The sequence below is a fragment of the Macaca nemestrina genome, chromosome 4, assembly GCF_043159975.1.
Source record: "Macaca nemestrina isolate mMacNem1 chromosome 4, mMacNem.hap1, whole genome shotgun sequence".
In the NCBI taxonomy this organism is placed as follows: Eukaryota; Metazoa; Chordata; class Mammalia; order Primates; family Cercopithecidae; genus Macaca; species Macaca nemestrina.
The window spans coordinates 75,618,433-75,639,097 of NC_092128.1; the positions used below are offsets into that span (position 1 = coordinate 75,618,433).

Here is a 20,665-nt window from a genome sequence, read left to right on the forward strand (position 1 = left end):
TAATCATGCAGAGTTGAGGGTTTTTTTTTTATTTTGTTTTGTTTTTTAAGCAATCACTGCTTTTCAGAGGTCACTTGAATTCTGCTCATGTGTGCTTTTCCTACAGCAAAGCAGGTATTGGTGAGGTCTTTGAAGGTCACCAAGGGCCAGTGACAGGAATTAACTGCCACATGGCAGTGGGCCCAATCGACTTTTCTCACCTGTTTGTCACATCATCATTTGACTGGACTGTCAAACTGTGGACCACAAAGGTAAGAATATCTTGACTGAAATTCTCAGATATATTATAAGGGCTGAAGATGGTTTTTCATTCCCTGGAAACAGTTGTCCCTAAAGCCTCTTCCAGGCAACCTGGCACTGGGAATTCATATACCTTCTGGTGAGGCCAGTCTGCCTCAGAGCTAGTCCATTTTACTTATTTATTTTTATTTTTATTTATTTATTTTCATTTTTATTTATTTATTTTTTTGAGACAGAGTCTCACTCTGTCACCCAGGCTGGAGTGCAGTGGCCCGATCTTGGCTCACTACATGCTTCGCCTCCCGGGTTCACGCCATTCTCCTGCCTCAGCCTCCTGAGTAGCTGGGACTACAGGCGTCCACCACCATGCCAGGCTAATTTTTTTGTATTTTTAGTAGAGACAGGGTTTCACCATGGTCTCGATCTCCTGACCTTGTGACTTGCCCTCCTCGGCCTCCCAAAGTGCTGGGATTACAAGCGTGAGCCACCACACCTGGCCCATTTCACTTATTTTTAAACATGTAGGTAATACTTGAAAACATTCTAATTATAAAAAATTCAAACAATTCAAATAATGATAAAGCTGCAGTCCTTCTCTACCAACCCCAACCCCATCCACAACATCCCTTCACTGCCTGCACCTCAGTCCCCTCCCCAGAGGCAAACTTTTATCAGTTTCATGTCTATGTTCTGGAGCTTGGTGGTATCTACTTTCTTCTTACATATGTACCTATGGAAATATATGATTTGGGACTTGGGTTCTTTTTTTGTTTGGTTCGTTGGTTGGTTGTTTATTTTTATTGTGAGCTGTTGGAGGTTTTTAAGCTGGCAAATGACCCTATGTTATATTTTAAAAGGTAATTCTGGCCGGGAGCAGTGGCTCACATCTGTAATCCCAGCATTTTGGGAGGCCAAGGTTGGTGGATCGCTTGAGGTCAGAAATTTGAGACCAGCCTGGCCAACATGGTAAAGCCCCATTTCTACTAAAAATACAAAAATTAGCCATGTATGGTGGCACATGTCCATAGTCCCAGCTACTCTGGAGGCTGAGGCAGGAAAATCGCTTGAACCTGGGAGGCGGAGGTTGCAGTGAGCCGAGATGGGCCACTGCGTTCCAGCCTGGGCGACAGAGCCAGACTCCATCTCAAAATAAAATAAAATAAAAGGTGATTCTGTCCATGCTTGAGAGCAAGAAGAAAAGCAGAGACCACTTGGAAGGAAGGCGCAGTAATCTAGGAAAGAAATAACGTTGACTTAAACCAGTAGTCTGAGATGGAGAGAAATAAATGAATTTGAGAACCATTTAAGAGATAAAAGCCACAGAAATTGGTGATTGATTTGATAGAAGGAAGGTAGGAGAGGGAGTCATCAGCAGATAACCTAGGTTTATGACCTGGGCAGCTGGTGAGTTGTAGCATTCACTGCACTGGAGAACAGCAGGGGAAGAACATGCTGGGGAAGAGCTTTGCACATGCTGAGCTAAAAGTGCCCGGGAGGGGCATTCAAGATCTCATTTCAAGAGCTCCATTAGGCAGTTTGATATGTGAGTCGGAAGAAGAGAGAGACCTCCCAGCAGCCTGTATGCACTAGAATAGCAGTGATCTTCACAAGTGAGTGTATTTTTTTTTTTACACGGTCTCACTCTGTTACCCAGGCTGGAGTGCAGTGGCACTATCTTGGCTCACTGCAGCCTCTGCCTCCCAGGTTCAAGTGTTTCTCCTGCCTCAAGCTCCCTAGTAGCTGGGATTCCACAGCACACACCACCACGCCTGGCTAATTTTTGTGTTTTTAGTTGAGATGGGGTTTTGCCATGTTGGCCGGGCTGGTCTCGAACTCCTGACCTCAAATGATGTGCCCACCTTGGCCTCCCAAAGTGCTGGGATTACAGGCATGAGCCACACACCTGACCCAGGAGTGGATTTTAAAAGAAACACTAACATGCAATCTGGAGGGAGAGCAATACTTAGGAAATAAACGGGAGAAATTGAACTAGAAAAGGGAGGTTAAAAAGTAACCCAGGAAATAGAAGACAAATTAGAATTTTCTTTGCGGCTTCATGGGTATTAATGGAAAAAACCATGTCAAGAGGACTTGCTTTTAACTATATGAAAAGATAACAACCTTATTTATAAGAGAAATTAAAATTAAAATCAAGTTGAGAAACATATTTTCAACTATCAGATTGACAAAAATCTAAGTTTTGCAACACACTCTGTGATGAGGCCGAAATAAACCAGCTATTCTCATACATTGCCATTGGAAATGCAAAATGGCTCAACACTATGGAAGAGGACTTAGCAGTATCTAAAAATAATACATGTTTGAACAGAACAATTTCCACTTCTGGGAATCTATGCCAAAGATATACTGCAAAAATAAGAAAGAAGACATATGCGGAAGGACATTCATTGAAAGATTACTTGAATAGCAAAAGAATGAATACAACTCCAAAATATCTATCAATAGAGTGCTGGGTGAATCAAAAGTACGGCACCTCCACCCAAGGGAGTAATATTATTGAGGTATAAGAAAAAATGAAGAAAACTTCTATGTACTATGATGGAGTGGTCCCTAAGATACGTTTTTAAACGAGTAAAGCAAAGTGGAGAGAAGTGCAAATAGTATATTGTATATTATCATTGTTTATAATTATATTAATATATACTTAGAAGTTGAAAGGATAAACACAAAAGTTACTTACAGGAAGACAGGAAGCTAAAAGAAAAAAATAATAGCTAGCTTATTTGAATATACCTTATTTTCACATTTGATTTCGGAACCATGTAAATATTTTACATAGTTATAAAAGAAAATGAAATAAATTTAAAAATTGATTCCTAAAAAATTTAAAGTAACATGAATCAACCTTAATGTGGTTCAAATGGGTAGCAAAATTCATTAAATAATGATTTGAAGTGACTTTAAAACGCTGTATGTTTGGTACACATTCCTAACCGGGATATATTTTAACAATTTTTTTAAACTACCAAAAAAAAAAAAAAAAGATCTAAACTACTTCTAGTACTCATATTGCTGGTTGTCACATTTCTACTGTTATCCTGAGACCTTTGTATTTGTATCATAACATAAGTTAAATTACTATGTTGGTGTCATTGAGAACTGAGATTATCAGCTTGGTTGGAAGGAGATACAGACTCGTGCAGTTAAGTAACAATTCTGTAGTAATCCTGAATCTGAGTGGGAAGTATAAGAACTCATGGCATGTATTATCTTTCAATATAAAAGAATACATATTCACTGCTCTGAGCACAAAAAGATCTAGGAACAGTGACCAGTTCAATAGCAGTGACCTTCCTGATGCCCAGGATGTGCTCCCCAAATACTGGTTTCCCACTCAAGGAAACCATGGATCCCAGAAGAAATTACTGATTGTAGGTGTGGAGCAGGAAATGTATAAAATAAACTGAGATTATTTTATTATAACAAGCAAAAATGCTACCAAACACTACAAAGTTTTTGTCAAAGGACTTGGAAGCCAAGTTGAGTAAGCTTCTTTTGGCCCTGACAACATTGATAAGAGTAATAGATTCATGAGTTGATAACAATACTGAAGAAAACAAACAAATAAAAAGCCTCATTGGCCACCTATGGAGAATACGAGGTAAACAAACTCACCAGTGAGTAAATGAAAGAATCAAACATTTAGTCTGTCTTTTCTATATGAATTGTATTTCAGGGTTACTAAATAATTGATGAGGGGACATTTTCTTTACAGCATTTCCGCTAATATAGGAATAAAAAATGGGCCGGGCACTGTGGCTCACACCTGTAATCCCAGCACTTTGGGAGGAGATCGAGACCATCCTGCCCAACATAGTGAATACTTGTCTCTACTAAAAATACAAAAGTTAGCTGGGCGTGGTGAGGTGTGTCTATAATCTCAGCCACTAGGGAGGCTTGGGAGGCTGAGGCAGGAGAATCACTTGAACCAGGGAGTCGGAGGTTGTAGTGAACCGAGATCGTGCCACTGCACTCCAACCTGGTGACAGAGCAAGACTCCATCTCAAGAAAGGAAGGAAGGAAGGAAGGAAGGAAGGAAGGAAGGAAGGAAGGAAGGAAGGAAGGAAGGAAGGAAGGAAGGAAGGGGAAGGAAGGAAGGAAGGAAGGGAAGGAAGGAAGGGAAGGAAGGAAGGAAGGAAGGGAAAGAAAGAGAGAGAGAGAGAGAGAAAGAAAGAAAGAAAGAAAGAGAGAGAGAGAAAGAGAAAGAAAGAAAGAAAGAAAGAAAGAAAGAAAGAAAGAAAGAAAGAAAGAAAGAAAGAAAGAAAGAGAAAAGAATTTGAAAAATCACCATTTTGCAAATACCATAATCTAGGCAATGATTATTGCTGACAATATTGTAAGAATAGAAACAACCTTTTTCATAATTATGGAAATACACAATACCACCTTTGAAGTAGGCTGACACCCAAAGTTGAATCTGAATCTTATCAATCCTCCAGATCTCTGAATTTAGAAGATACAGATGCAAAACATTAAATAACACCACAGGGATGCAATCAGCCAAACCCAAACTGCTGGCATATCTACAGGACAACTGATTTAGTTTCTGCAACAAAACCAAAACTTTTTCCTCAAGGGCAAATTGGAAGCGGAAACAATGTATTAAAAAAGCAGAACAAAACAAAACTTGGGACATTTCAGTGGATCTTAAAATATGGATCTTACATAGATCATGATTCAAAAGAGCACCAGGTGAAAAACTTTAGAAGACTACCAGGGAAATGCAAATACTAACTGTATATTTGATGATATTTATGAAGTACTATTTTTAGTAATTTTTTTTTTTTAAATGGAGCTCTCTCTTTTGACCACACTGGAGTGCAGTGGCACCATCTCAGCTCACTGCAACCTCCACCTTCTAGTTCAAGCAATTCTCCTGCCTTAGCCTCCTGAGTAGCTGGGATTACAGGTGCCTGCCACCACGACTGGCTAATTTTTGTATTTTTAGTGGAGATGGAGTTTCACCATGTTGGTCAGGCTGGTCTCGAACTCCTGACCTCATGATCCGCCCGCCTCGGCCTCCCAAAGTTCTAGGATTACAGGCATGAGCCACCGTGCCCAGCCAATAATTGTTATGATCACTTTAAATGGTGTTACCTTTTAGGGATGCATATCGAAATACAGAAGAAATTATATGATATTAGTGATTTGCTTCAAAATAAGCAGTTGGGAATGGGAGAGCTTGTGAATGTAGGTGACTAACATTGGTCATGATTGCTAATTATTGAAGCTGGATGATTGATATTAGTCTCCTATGTCTGAATATGTTTAAAATTTTCTCTAATAAAGAACCTTTAAAAGGCAGAAAAAGGAATTAGTAATAATGGCAAATACTTCAGAGAAGAAACATCAGGACGGGAATATGTCCATTGTATTTAGCAACTCAGAAGCCACTAGTGTCCATGGCAAAAGCAGTGTCTTTGGAGTTTGTTGAGGGTGGGACAAAAATTACAATGCATTAAAGAATGAGTGGAAAGCATTAAAATCAAGATGTTTTCTTTGCTTTTTTTTTTTCTTGAGATTATAGAGAGCTCAGGGATGTTGCTGCTGTGGAAGAGCCAGTGAAGGAGAGTAGAAAATCTGTAAGTGTAAGGTAGAGAAAGGGCCATGAAAAGGTTGCCGTGAATGAATTCATAGCATGGGCAGGGAAGTGAATTTTAAATCTGAGCAGCAACATCTCTTCTGTTGTAACAGAAGAGCAGGTAAGGATGGGATCATGTGTGTGTCGGTGTGTAGATTTAGTGAAGGAAGGCAGAGCAAACTCTCCTGTGATCGCTATTTTCTTAATGCTGTAGGGGGGTTAAATACTCTGCTGAGTAGGACGTGGAGCTACTGAAGGGAGCAGATTTCAGCTGATCACAGAGGAGAATAATAGGAAGAGCTGATTGGGGAATGAAAGATGGACTCTGGTCAGTGTGGTGGGTCCAGTTATGGTCAGAAATCAGAATGTTTTAGCAGCTTCAATCTTCAGGACCAATTTCCTCCAAGAAAGGATAGCAGTGGAAATATGGGCATGAATGAGGGGACTTAGATGGATATGGGGCAGGAGCCTTACCACAGTGCGATGGAGGGAAAATAGAGCAAGGAATTGGGAGATATGGACAAGAAAGTGTCTGATGTTATAGGCTAAGGATGTTAGGCTGGAGCAGAAAGGAAATAAAAACAGACAGGAGAAAGTAAAGGGAGCAAGGGATTGGATGCCCCTATCAGATCAAAGAACAAGGATGAAGGAAGTAATTGAATAAGAGAATTAGTAACATAAGAGATTACTGTTAGAATGTGGGATGTTTTGATTTAGCATTTCACAACAGAAATAGTTCCAAGTGATTTTTTTAAAAAGTCAAGGATGTGGTCATGTGTATAGCTGAAGTCTAGTGAGGGTGGAATTCACTGCAAATGAGGAGGTCACAGAAACAAAAGGTCAAGGTGCTGGTGTGCTGTGGGCTTTGGAGCAGGCCAGAAAATAGCTAGACTGGGATGGAAAAGGAAACAGTGATCACAGTACCAAAGTCCTCAGTGAATTAGGAGGAGACATCAAAAGAGGTAGAGAATGGTACAGCCAGATGGCCTGAGCTTAAAAGAAATAGGACTTTTTACTGGAGGACTAAGGAGGGGTAAAATAGCACTGGAGAGCAAGTGAGAAGCTGACCCTCTCACTATCTTGAGATAGAATACATGATAATGAACAGCTTCTACCTGAGGAGATGGCAGAAGAGGTGGTGAGGTTAGGGCAGAGCTAGGATTCCATTGAGGCAGGCAGGAGAGGTAGTTTCCCATGAGAAAGCTGAGGGTGGAGGCAAAGGCATTTATCATGGAATAAGAGATGTGGGGCAGGGGAGTTGTGGAAACATCAGGAAAGGAGAGTGCAGTGAGTGATTTGTTCAGGTGAAATAAGTGCTAATAGAGATTTCTAGAAAATGCTCTGAGATCCCAGTGGGAATGGGAAGGGGAGATGGAATAAAAGGGGCTAAGGATTCAGAAGAGGATGCTAATCATTGCATATTCTAGCATAATGAGGTTAGCATGAAGGGAGAGGGAATTAAAACACATTACATTGCCCTCCCTTTACTCCCACAGCACCCCCTGCCACACCAAGTTTCATCATTAACCACTGTCAGGGAAGACCACATTGGAGCAGAAACTTTGTTGGAGTGGTTTACCTGGCAATCACAGAACCAGGCCAGGCAGCTGAGTCAACAAATGTCCAAGCAGCCATTTTCATCCAAATGACTGGAAGGTTGGGATCCATTTAGGGAATGAGGCTGCAAAGATAGGTCTATACTTGATTGTGTTGATTTATTTTTATTTTCTAGGTGATGGCAAGTCATTTTAGGGGGGAATTAATCAAAATTTGATTTTAAGGAGTTTGCTTTGGAATACTATGGAAGATGAATTTGTATGGGGAGCCAAGATCAACATTTATCGAGGTTATACTGTGTACTAGGCATTGTGCTAAATATTTGAAATACATTAGTTCCTTAAATGCTCACAATAAACCTGTGAGTAGATATTAGTATCGCATTTTATGTAAGAGGAAATAGGCACAAGAGAGCTTAAATAACTTGCCTGATGTGCTTAGTGAATAACTGGGGAAACTGGAATTCAAATTCAGATTTGAGTGACCCCAAAGACTGTGTTCTTTTCCATACCATTGTGTTAAGCCTGGAGACAAGAAGCCAGTTGTAAGTCTAGTTTGGTCAACGAGGTGAGAGCCAGAATTTAGGCAGTGAGCTTCTAGAGGGGAACACCAATCTGAGAAATAAAATCAATCAGATGCAGTGACCAGCAGACCTGATTTGAGAGGGGAGTCAGTGATGATTCTGATATTTCTGCCGTTAGCATCTGAGTGAAGAATGGTGGTGCCAGTGACTGAGACAGGACATACAAGGGGAGGAGTGGGCTTGGGTTAGAGGTAGGAAATCAGCGGTCTGGGCATGCTTAGACTGAGGTGTCTGGAAATTCCCACAAGGTAATTGAAGATGCTTGTCTTAGTCCATTCAGGGTTCTATAACAAAGCATCTTAGAGTGGGTAACTTATAAACAACAGTCTTTATTGCTCACAGTTCTGGAGGCTGGTATGTCCAAGATCAAGGTGCCAGTAGATTTGGTGTCTGGTGAGTGCTCGCTGCCTCATAGATGGTGCTTTCTTCTTGCATCCTCACATGGAAGAAGGGGCAAACAGGCTCCTTCAAGCCTCTTTATAAGGATACTAATCCCATTCATGAGGGTGGAGCCCTCATGACCTAATCATCTCCTGAAGTTCCCACCTTTTAATACTATCACAGTGGGGATCAAATTTCAACATAGGAATTTTGGAGGGACACAAATATTCAGTTGACAGCAATACTGAGGCTCAGGGGCAAAGGATGAATTAGAAATATAGATATGACAGTGATCAGTCGTTTATTCCAAAGGTGAAAAGTATAATAGAACATATATTGAAGAGGCTATGAATGCAATCTTGGAGCTGCTAATGCTTCAGGTGCTGAGGCGTGAGAACAGGATGCTCGTTAAAGAATGTGATAAAGGCTGTTAAACACCAGAGATATCAAGAAATATACAGATGGCAAGGCAAGAAGAGGGTCACGTGGACCTCAGTGAGAACAATTTTAGTGGAGCACTAGAGACAGATTGTGAGTGGTTGTGGAGTGAAAAGGGAAGACAGTAGACACAGAAAATATAGACTAGTCTTTCAGACATGAGGCAGTGAACATAAGGAGATAGAGAGGCGACTGGCAGGGAAAGCCAGGCCAAGAAAGGATTTTATTATTATACTCTCTGAGAGACCTGAGTGTATTTGCGGCCTGAAGAGGAGCCAATGGAAGGTGTATGGTTTTAAAAATGGAGGACAGAATTCACCACTATACAATTCATCCATGTAACAAAAAGCGACTTGTACTCCAAAAGCTATTGGAATAAAAATTAAATTAAAAGAAAAAAACAGAGGAAGATGATTGCGAGTGACCATGTCAGGTTTAGGATAGGGAGAAGAGGCAGAATATTGGTGAGACTTAAAAAAGGCTTACAGGCAGGTTCAGCTACATGGAAGTGGAGGGGAAAGGAGGAAAGAAGAGAAGGTCCCCCTTTCTTCGGTGGAGTCAGAGGCAGTTATCTGTTAACGGTGATGGGAACTGGGACGTGGTAGGGAGAGGAAGGAGGATTAGACCAGGCCCTATAAGAGATGGGACAGGGCCCTGATACAGAGGATATCTGAACTGCATAGATTTGAAAACCAGCTAGGGCTGAATATCACAGATGTATTTCATAGGTGATATCTAATTTAAATTTTATGAAGTGATAAGAAGAGTGCCAGGAATTGTGTAAAATTGCTATTGTTGAGTCTCTTACAGGAATCTCCTGAATCTGACATTCAAAGCTTTCCACAGTGTGTCCCCACCATTACTAGAGCAGGTGAACAGATCCAGGTTTGGGAGATGCACCACTTCTTTACAATTCTTCTAAGCCAGTGTTCTCAAAATGTGGCCCCAGATCAGCAGCAACAGCATTACCTGGGGCTTATGAGAGATGCAAACTCTCTGGGCCCCACCCCAGACCTTCTATGTCAAAAACTCTGGGGATGGGGGCCAACAATCTGTGGCTTTTAGAAGCCTTCCAGGTAATCCAGACATTGCTAAAATATAAAGAGCCATGCCCTAAACCTCGTAAAGTTCTGTTTCACACTTCCCATCCTACAGAGCTGGTGGGCAGTCCAGTTGTGTTGAGGGATCCCTCCTTTCTCCCAGGGTTGTATTAGAGAACTGGGGATCTAGTTTAGGGTTCAGACAGGAGAACGAAAGCTATTGTCCCACCTCCAACTAGGTTTCCTCATATAATGAATACGCTACATGTTCTGGACAGAGGTTTGTACTCTGAATGTATTTGAAACCCCAAATTAATTGTAACCCTTTATGGTGTTCTAGACAGTTATGCTTGAAACCCTTGACAATATAGGCTAGTGGTTTTCTCCTCTTCTTAATCTCAATGAGCATAAAATTTAAAGGAAGCAGTCACATCTCTTAAAATTACTAATCACAGGCCGGGTGCGGTGGCTCACGCCTGTAATCCCAGCACTTTGGGAGGCCGAGACGGGCGGATCACGAGGTCAGGAGATCGAAACCATCATGGCTAACACGGTGAAACCCCATCTCTACTAAAAATACAAAAATTAGCCAGGCATGGTGGCGGGCGCCTGTAGTCCCAGCTACTCGGAAGGCTGAGGCAGGAGAATGGCGTGAACCTGGGAGGCGGACCTTGCAGTGAGCCGAGATCTTGCCAGTACACTCCAGTCTGGGTGACAGAGCGAGACTCCGTCTCAAAAAATAAAATAAAATAAAATAAATATATATATATAAAAAACACTAATCACATTTTGCAGGACTGTGGCTGAAAATAACCTTTATCTTAATAAAAGAGGCAAAGTAAAAAAAATGCTGTCTTGAAAATATTGGAAATTGAGTTTTTTGGCCTTTTTCCATCTTACTGACAATGAGAATTTTCACAGAAGTGTAGCAGGGACAAAGATGTGAGATGGGTAATATTTTAGTCCCTTCTGACAATAATAGTTACCTTTGTAATCTTTACTTTAAACTTATTGGATAACTTGGAGTCATTTTATCATTTAAACAAGGCAAAGAAGTTTGTAATAGTCTTAATAGGATTAGTAATAGCCTCACACTTCACCTTGTAAATTAAATAACATAAGGAAAAATCCTCCAAATCATAGAAAGATGTGGTGCTAAGAAACAACACTATGAAATAGTATGAAATCAAATTTTTTAAAAGGCTGCAATGTAATAATTTGTTGATAAAATATAGTATAGTGGTGGGGCGCAGTGGCTCACACCTATAATTCCAGCGCTTTGGGAGGCTGAGGCAGGCAGATCACCTGAGCTCAGGAGTCTGAGACCAGCCTGATCAACATAGTGAAACCCCGTCTCTACTAAAAATACAAAAAATTAGCTGAGTGTGGTGGCTCATGCCTGTAGTTTCAGCTACTCGGGAGGCTGAGGCAGGAGAATTGCTTGAACCTGGAAGGCACAGGTTGCAGTGAGCTGCTGCACTCCAGCATGGGTGACAGAGAGAGGCTACGTCCCAAAATAATAATAATAATAATAATAATAATAATAAGCTCAAAAAGATAACCAAAAAAAGATCAAAAGCAAACAACCCGACAGCAAGAAAATTTGGAAACAGAAATATGCATTTTGTACACTCTACTGCCCAAGAATTCACATGTCTAACACAATAATAAAATATTTAAAAAGAAATGCTGTATTCCAGGGGTAATGTCAAAATTAGCACAGTGAGCAAAATGACTCTCACCCTGAAGTGTATAGAAAAGTCCATATGAATTCACTTTGCGTAGCTAAATGATTGCTAGAGAGACAATAACATTTCACATCCTGAAAGAGAGAAGTGATGATTTTAAAGTTCCAAATTTAAAATGAAACTTCTCTACATAGGATCTTAGAAATATTGCAGTTAAATGAAAAAAGCATATTTAGAGAAAATGTAATCATTGTCAATTCTCTTTGTGATTTGAATAGTTAATATTTCCATTTATTTCATGTGGTTTTATTTAAACTTTCCTTGAAGATTGAACAGGTTGAGTTTTTGAAGTGGTACCGGCTAAAGGACAAACATGATATTGCATATTTTGGGGATGTTAAGGTCCTAAACAATACCCTTTCCCATCCTGTTTATCTTGTGCCTTTTTCTACCAAACTGCAGTTTCACCCTCTACAGCCTGTATTTATCCCCATGATTGCCACTAGAACTGCTTCTTCAAAAGTTGCTCTGACCTGCTTTCTTGCCTGTTCCTGGGGTCATTTTGCCATTTTCATTTTCTTTGATGACTTTGCTACTTTAATAATGTTGATTAGCCCCTTGGAACATCCTTTTTTCAATGAGGCTGCTTTTAGAGTATAGTAAAAAAAAAAAAAAAAAACTACATATTTTAGTCTACCCTTTGTGATCCTTTAAAAAATGTATTAAAAATGCATTGCCTGAATTAATTCTGTTGAGTACCAACTCTTACCTTTCACTGTATCTTAGCACATTAAATTTCCCATCCATCAAAACATGCTGGAGCTGATGCTCAGAAATAAAGTATGTACTCTTGGCTGGATTGAGACATTCATTATTCCACTCAGCTTGTCTGTTTGCTGAGGTTTTGGATAATTTTTTTTTCCTGTGCTGCAGTTTAGTTTAGTGGCTAGACAAGTTCTGAGTCTTTGGATTTTTTTATCAATGCATCCAGTTTGGAAAGTTTCAGTGGATTCCAATTAAATGTTGGGTTAATATTTATTTTGGTCCTGGTACAACTTCAGATGGATTTAGGTTCACGATACTGTTTATGTATTTGCCAGGTCAGTCCCTTTCTTTAGACTTCAATGTGCTTATGTTTCTTCTATTTGTATTGAATATATCCTCTAAATCCTTTCTGCTCTCGACTTTTGGGTCTTAAAATTCAATTCCTTTATATCAACTGATCAGGTATATGGCCTAACTTAACCCATGTGTTTGTATTTGGTGTGGATTTTGGACACCACCCTGGGGTGCTGTCATCCAAAAACCTTTCATGATACACATTTGATTGATGGAAATGACTGACTTCCCCCGAATATATCTTGATATTTTAGACATTGTATAATCTTTCCTAGCAGTTAACATGCATCTCAGTCCTCTAATCTTTTAACAGTGACTGCTCTGATAATAAAATTTTCTAAGTGACTGGAGAATTATGTCTTTGCACAAATTAGAAAGATAATCTTCAATTTTCAAGCAACTACTGTGAGATCAATAAATATCACCTATTTCACTTTTACATCCTCTGCCGGGGTTAAAATATAAGATGGCTGTCTTAGCTGATTGTTTTCCCTGTTAGCTACTAGAAAAGGACGATAATTTGAATTTTATGAATAAAAAAGACAAGAAACAATTTTTCCTAAGGAAAAACATTAGTTATTACTTTTCAAATATCTTCATTAAAATGATTATGTATTACAATAAATGTTAAGTATGGGTATATTATAAATAATACAATGATTTAAAAAACACTTTTATCTCTTGAATCACAGTGAGTATGAAACTGGGATAGAATTGCCATCCTTTCCCTGTAAGACTATGAGCTCCTTGAGAGTAAGTCCCTGTGTTTTTTGTCTGCATCCCATTAACTGGCATAGTGCTTGGGACCTGGTAGGCACTGAGTAAATCACTGAGTTAATACATGAATAAATAAATGCCGGTTTTTAAAAAGATGTACATTGAAAGTATACTATAGCAAATATTTAGTTAGCAGTGGTTTTGAGCAGTAAAATTCATAGCCATAATTTAGAAATATAATAATTAGAAAACTGAGGTTAAGCTTTAAAAATCCTACTAGGAAATATTTAAGAAACTATAATATTGAAAAAAGAAAGCAGAAGTTTGAAGGAGATTTAGTTAGGTAAAGGGAGAAAGGAAAGGGCATTCAAGCAGAATGAACAGAGTATGCAAAAACAGACACATGAGATAGTTGGTACTCTCTAGCTGTGTGAACTTAGAAAAGTTACTTAACCTCTCTGTGCTGCAGTTTAGTCATCTCCAAAATGGGGATTAAAATACCTCCTATTTCATAAAGTTCTTGTGAAGATTAAATGACTGAATAATTGTAAAGATGTTAAACCATGCTAAGCATAGAGTAAGAATATTAAAGAAGTAGCAATAATAATAATTACTATTATTACTGTTAAATATCATGGTAATTGTTACTGTTATTTTGATGCTAAAATGCTTTAGTGAGACTGGAGCAGTGGGTACAAGGCTACTGGAAGAGAATAATGAAAGGACAGCTCTGGGGACAAAATGGGATCAGATGACAAAAGGCAAAAAGGCAGCCTTGTGATGCCATGCGATGGGTGTAGACTTTCTTCTGAAGATGACAAAGGTGATAGCTTATGTGAAAGTAGGGCCACATCACCTCTTGCCTGATGTCATGTAGAGTGAAGGTGGGCAGGAAGGACATCTCACCTTCCCCTCAGTATTTTGAACAGCAGTGATAGTGTAATGTTCTACTTCTGATGACTGCTCTATCAAATTACCAGCAGTATTTGTGTTCCAGAGGAGCCCCTGGATGCATCCCATGCATTCCCTCCTATCTCCACAGTAGTTGCTTGGATTATGAATGCACACTCTCACAATTCCACCTCATAAAATGACAGCAACTTGATTGACCGGAGTATTAACTTTTGCAATCCTTCACGAGACTGCCCTTCCCAATTCACTACATCTAAGTTTTCAGACGAAGTCCAATTATGATTACAGTAGTCATAATAATAATTGTAGCTGCATTTAACTGAATAATCACATGTGATGGCATTATGCCACTGATGTCACATAATTTTAAGTGTGTTTCTGTAAATACACTGCCACACGACCTCATCTGGAATGGATCACTGCAGAATTATCTCATCTGGCCTTTCTGCTAGCTTTATGTTTAGTGGCTTCTATATTTTATCTTCAGTTTGGCTTTTCTTTTTATCAACTTATAATTGTTTTTAAATTTGGAGGCAAAATATATATTCCCTTCCTCATGCTTCTTGGCTCCAACAAACTCCTGTCACTAGTACTTCTAATCCTCACCCAAAACCCCATTAGTCTTTTCACACCTGCTCTCCGAAGCCCTGACTTCTCAAAAGGAATTTAAATGTGGCAAGACAAAAAGACAGAGGTACTTTCATTTGTCTTAGATCTAAGAAAAGTATATGTAGGCATATCTTAGTATATTTAATATTTCTTTTATGATATCTATGTATTTCTTTACCTTGTTTCACAATTTAGTGCATACTTACACTTTTTTAAGAATAGGATATTCCTTTGTTCATCTTTATCCTGTGTCTAACTATGTTAGTTTGCTAGTATTGCACACAATGTGGAATGAGTAGAATTTGCCCATTAGAAGTAATTACTACTTTATCAACATGGGACAAAAAATATTGGAAGATTATTCTCATTCTTCTGGTACTTTGTAAAGAATAGATATAATAAGCATTTTGTAGTGGAAAAATAAATATAATTAATTCTTGAAGGCTTTTCTTTTTTATTATACTTCTGGGATACCTGTTCTGGGATACATGTGCAGAACGTGCAGGTTTGTTACATAGATGCCATAGGTTTGTTATATACACATGCCGTGGTGGTTTGCTGCACCCAGCAGCCTGTCATCTACATTAGATATTTCTCCTAATGCTATCCCTCCCCTAGACCCTCACCCTGCGACAGACCCTGGGGTGTGATGTTCCCCTCTCTGTGTCCATATGTTCTCATTGTTTAGCTTCCACTTATGAGTGAGAACATGCAGTGTTTGGTTTTCTGTTCCTATGTTAGTGTGCTAAGAATGATAGTTTCCAGCTTCATCTATGTCCCTTAAAAGGAAATGAACTCATCCTGTTTTATGGCTGCATAGTATTCCATGGTGTATATGTGCCACTTTTTCTTTATACAGTCTATCATTGATGGACATTTGGGTCAGTTCCAAGTCTTTGCTATTGTAAATAGTGCTGCAATAAACATACGTGTGCATGTGTCTTATAGTAGAATGATTTATAATCCTTTGGGTATATACCCAGTAATGGGATCGCTGGGTCAAATGGTATTTCTGGTTCTAGATCCTTGAGGAATCGCCACACTGTCTTCCACAATGGTTGAACTAATTTACACTCCCACCAACAGTGTAAAAGCGTTCCTATTTCTCCACATCCTCTCCAGCATCTGTTGTTTCCTGACTTTAATGATCTCCATTCTGACTGGCTTGAGATGGTATCTCATTGTGGTTTTGATTTGCATTTCTCTAATGACCAGTGATGATGAGCTTTTTTTCATGTTTGTTGGGCCCATAAATGTCTTCTTTTGAGACGTGTCTGTTTATATCCTTTGCCTACTTTTTGATGGGGTTGTTTTTTTCTTGTAAATTTGTTTAAGAGCCTTGTAGATTCTGGATATTAGCCCTTTGCCAGATGGATTGATTACAAAAATTTTCTCACATTCTGTAGGTTGCCTCTTCACTCTGATGATAGTTTCTTTTGCTGTGCAGAAGCTCTTTAGTTTCATTAGATCTCATTTGTCAATTTTGGCTTTTGTTGCCATTGCTTTTGGTGTTTTAGTCATGAATTCTTTGCCCATGCCTATGTCCTGAATGGTATTGCCTAGGTTTTCTTCTAGGGTTTTTATGGTTTTAGATCTCATGTTTAAATCTTTACCATCTTGAGTTAATTTTTGTATACATTGTAAGGAAAGGGTCCAGTTTCAGTTTTCTGCATATGGCTAGCTAGTTTTCCCAACACCAGTTATTAAATATGGGCCCAGGGAGGGGAACATCACACACCGGGGTCTGTCGGGGGCTTGGGGATTAGACGAGGGAGAGCATTAGGAGAAATACCTAATGTAGATGGTGGTTTGGTGGGTGCAGCAAACCACCATGGCACATGTATACCTATGTAACAAACCTGCATGTTCTGCACATGTATCCCAGAATTTAGAGTATAATAAAAAAGAATAGTTTTCAAAAAATAATTATATTTATTTTTCCACTACAAAATTCTTATTGTATTTATTCTTTACAAAGTACCAGAAGAATGAGAATAATCTTCCAATATGTTTTGTCCCATATTGATAATAAACTAGTAATTACTTCTAATGGGAAAATCCTACTCATTCCATATTGTGTGTAATACTAGCAAACTAATATATTTAGACACAGGATAAAGATGAACAAAGCAATATCCTATTCCAAAAAAGAAAAAAGTGTAAGTATGCACTAAATTGTGAAACAAGGTAATGAAATACATAGATGTAAAAGAAATATTGAAATATACTAAGAAAAAAACTCTTCTTTTTCTTTCCAGAGTGAAGTAACTGGCCCTCCCATAAATTCTAGGGAACCAGGCCTCAGTGTTTATTACTGGAAATGCACCAGCTTTGTGGAAGTTTCTGGAAAGGAATGTTGTGGAATTGGCGATTGAGTGAAATAGCTTTCTCTCCTGTCCCCTGGTTCACTGACTTGAACTAAGCCCAAGGCAAAAGTAAGAGGAGGTCTCTTATAATCTGTCAACTTCCTTCTCACTTAGGACCTTCCTTAAGGATTAAAAACTTAACTTTTAAACCAGAGTTCCCCTTTACCTCTCTGCCAGACCCAACTACATTAAGGGATTTGACGGGTCACCAATCCAGGAGGGTTATGCATGAGACACTTGGCTTCTACCCACCTATGGAATTTAATTTATGCCTGGTTGGTTTGACTTTTTTTTCCCTCAATCACCCTCCTTTAACAAAGGCCAGTCAATGAGCTGAGTTTTGCTGTCTTCTGCTATTAGGACCATTTTCTTAAGATAGCAATCCACAGACCATCACAATGAAGTGTGTTTGTGTCTATGATTGTGTGCCTATGTGTGATATTCTTTCTTTTTTTTTCTCACAATATTTTATGTTTATCTTGATCTGTAATAAATTAAAGTGGTCATGCTTTTCTCTAAGGATGACCTCCTCCAGCTCCAACCAAGAAAGTCTATTTATTGGGAAAATAGTTCTTAGCAGCGAAAGACTATATCTTCTTTATCAAGTTTGTGACAAAATTATTACCAGTTTCTCTGAGGTAGGTCTCTCCCCATACTCATTCTTCCTACATAATCCTCTTAGATAATCTACCCAAAATATACTTTTCATTATGCCATTTCCTTATACTACAACATACAGTAGTGTGTATTCTATGGAACTGTAACAGGCATTTCTCAAGGGCAGGAATTCTATGATTTACTCTCTCTATATATATTATATATTATATGCATATCCCATATGCATATAGTATATTTACTATATATAGTGTGTGTATGTGTGTGTGTGTATATATATATACACACATATATATATGCAGAAAGTTAAAGTCAACAAACATCTTTAGTAGGGAGGTCTTTTTAAATTTATTCTTCACGAATGAGCTGCATATATGGCATGTGAAGATTATCAGAGTGACCTAAATGCAGCATACTGAAAGAACAGTAGTCCTGAAAAACATAACTCTGGAAACTAACTGATAATTGCATTGCTTGCTTTCTTAATCATTTCAAACACCTCCACCTGCATTTCATGGTTCTTCACACTTTTAGACAGGTGTCTAACCATTGGTCTCATAAACTAGACACATAAAGGTCCAGGGGCAGCTGAAGTTACTGGAGAAGTGTGTGGTGCTCCTGGGTGTAGGAACTCCAGGGAAAATTAAAGAAATTGTTAAACAAGGTGTCCTTAACTTGAACCCCTTAAAGTTTCTGAGTTTTAACTGGAACCGGAGAGATCAGAAGTTGAGGAGTATGAGGAAAGTATTTGAACCTCTGGGAACGGGTGTGCTCAGTCTCTGAGAGTCAGAATCCTTGAAACTGGGCCTTTTCTAAGTCTGAGTTCTAATGAAGATTCCAGTTTTCACAGTAGAAGTTAAAGAAAAAAAGGTCTAGAAAGGAGTGATTTAGAGATCCTTCTAGGCCTATATTTTTCCCATCTTATATTAATTGTAATTGGTTGGGTCAGTTAGAATTTGGTCTATTAAATAAAATGGTTTAATATTTTGAACTGTCCACCTATTCTTACATGTCATTTAGTGGTGCACTCAGATGCCTAAATTATCTACCAGGTTTTTTATGGCTCAATAATGCAACACTCCTATAGTCAGAAAACGATTATCATAATTTTAATCAGCACCAGAAAATTTAATACCTAAATGCAATGTAAATATTTTTATTGTATTTATGTGTTAATTGTTTCCCTCTTTTCCACTAAACTATAGCTTCCTAAGGTCAGCGATCATATTTTACATCTATCCTTTACTCTCCATAGCTCTCAGTCAGGGTTCTAAATGATTAATATGTCATTTAGGCTGATTGTCTTATTGATCAATTACATATCAATTAAATTAAGCTACCAGCAGTCATATTTCTGGCAACAATTATAGGACAGGGTGATCTCTGAGGTTTTATATTTATTGTGAATTTATTTCCATCCTCATTTGGACACCCTAGTGACTGAAACACAACTGACTCCTATGGACCTACAAAAACACCTCAGTCCATTCCTTATTGATGTCTCTGATTACTCCGTTCTCCATTTATCACCTTTTTTTCTTACTCCATTGATCTTTCCTCTTCTGTCCAATCAAATGTACAGTGTTCACATACCAACCAACATGTTATCATTACAAAACATGCAAGAATAACAGTGCAAATGTAATTGACATTCTGCCATGAAGTAAAAGCAAATATTGCCTTCTCTATCCTTCTGGTCAAAAGAATACTAGATTTGTTAGATTTTATCAATGATTTATTCATTAAAGCAGCATTCATGGAGAATGTAATGTGTTTTTAAATTCATGCTTTGTGTTTTTAACTTTGATAAGAATAGAAACGTGACACGATCTCTGGTGCCAACAGGTTCATAGCCTACATCTTACTACTAAAACTTGTATCAATAGAACTCCTTTTAAAAGAAATGTTTTTGGCCACCTTTAGTATTGCCTGAAGTTAGTTTCATTATAATGTAACTTAAATACATGTAGACAAAGAACAAGTTATACATTCCTTATACTTATTCATTCAATACATGACCATTTATTGAGAGCTTACTATAGTTCAGGTACTGGGAATATCACAGTGACAAGGGCAGACAAAACCCTCCTGACTTCACAAACTGTTTATTCTGGTGGGAAGAAACAGTGTGGAAACCAAAGAAACAAATATAGTTAATTCTCTTTTTTCACCCAAGCTGGGGTGCAGCAGTGTGATCTCAGCTCACTGCAACCTCCGCCTCCTGGGTTCAAGCGATCTCCTGCCTCAGCATACCGAAGCAGGAGGTTACAGGCATGTGCTACCATGCCTGGCTAATTTTTTTTTTTTTTTTTTTTTTAATGGAGACAGGGTTTCACCATGTTGGCCAGGCTGGTCTGGAACCCCTGACCTCAGGTGATCCACCCCCCTTGACCTCTCAAAGTGCTAGGATTACAGGGGTAAGCCACCACACACGTCCAGTTAATTCTTGTTATATACAACAGTTGTATTCTATAAAGTTGCCACAAACGCTAAATTGACAAATACTAAATGAACCATTGCTTCTGAGGGAGATACTGGATTTGGTTCCTATGAGCTTCTGGTTACAACATTTTCATCAACCTATGAATACATGATCTTCTTGGATGTGTGATTCTGTTGAAAGACACTTGATTTAATATGTATTGTTGGTTCATTGACATTGGGATCCTTAGCCAGTAGCTCATGCCTGAAGGAAGCTTGTTTAACACATGTATTTTTCCAGTAGGGCACATCACAGCCTTCTGGCACGTAGGAACACTAGACAGCACTTCAGCACTATGCTTGGGGCCATTCTAAAC

General features: G+C 38.7%; 1 protein-coding gene across 6 annotated transcripts in view; it reads left to right on the top strand.

The window, feature by feature from the left end:
- The window catches only part of LOC105475542 (dynein cytoplasmic 1 intermediate chain 1), a 319,181-nt gene that overhangs the window by 259,061 nt on the left and 39,455 nt on the right, over nucleotides 1–20,665 (top strand). For 5 of the 6 annotated variants that reach the window (XM_011730892.3, XM_011730897.3, XM_011730894.3 and 2 more), the window contains one exon: nucleotides 107–251. In XM_011730892.3, the coding sequence (XP_011729194.1) occupies nucleotides 107–251 (145 nt within the window). Of the gene's footprint in view, nucleotides 1–106; nucleotides 252–17,144; nucleotides 18,051–20,665 lie in introns of those variants that run through there. The other variant, XM_011730899.3, reaches the window with a different exon arrangement.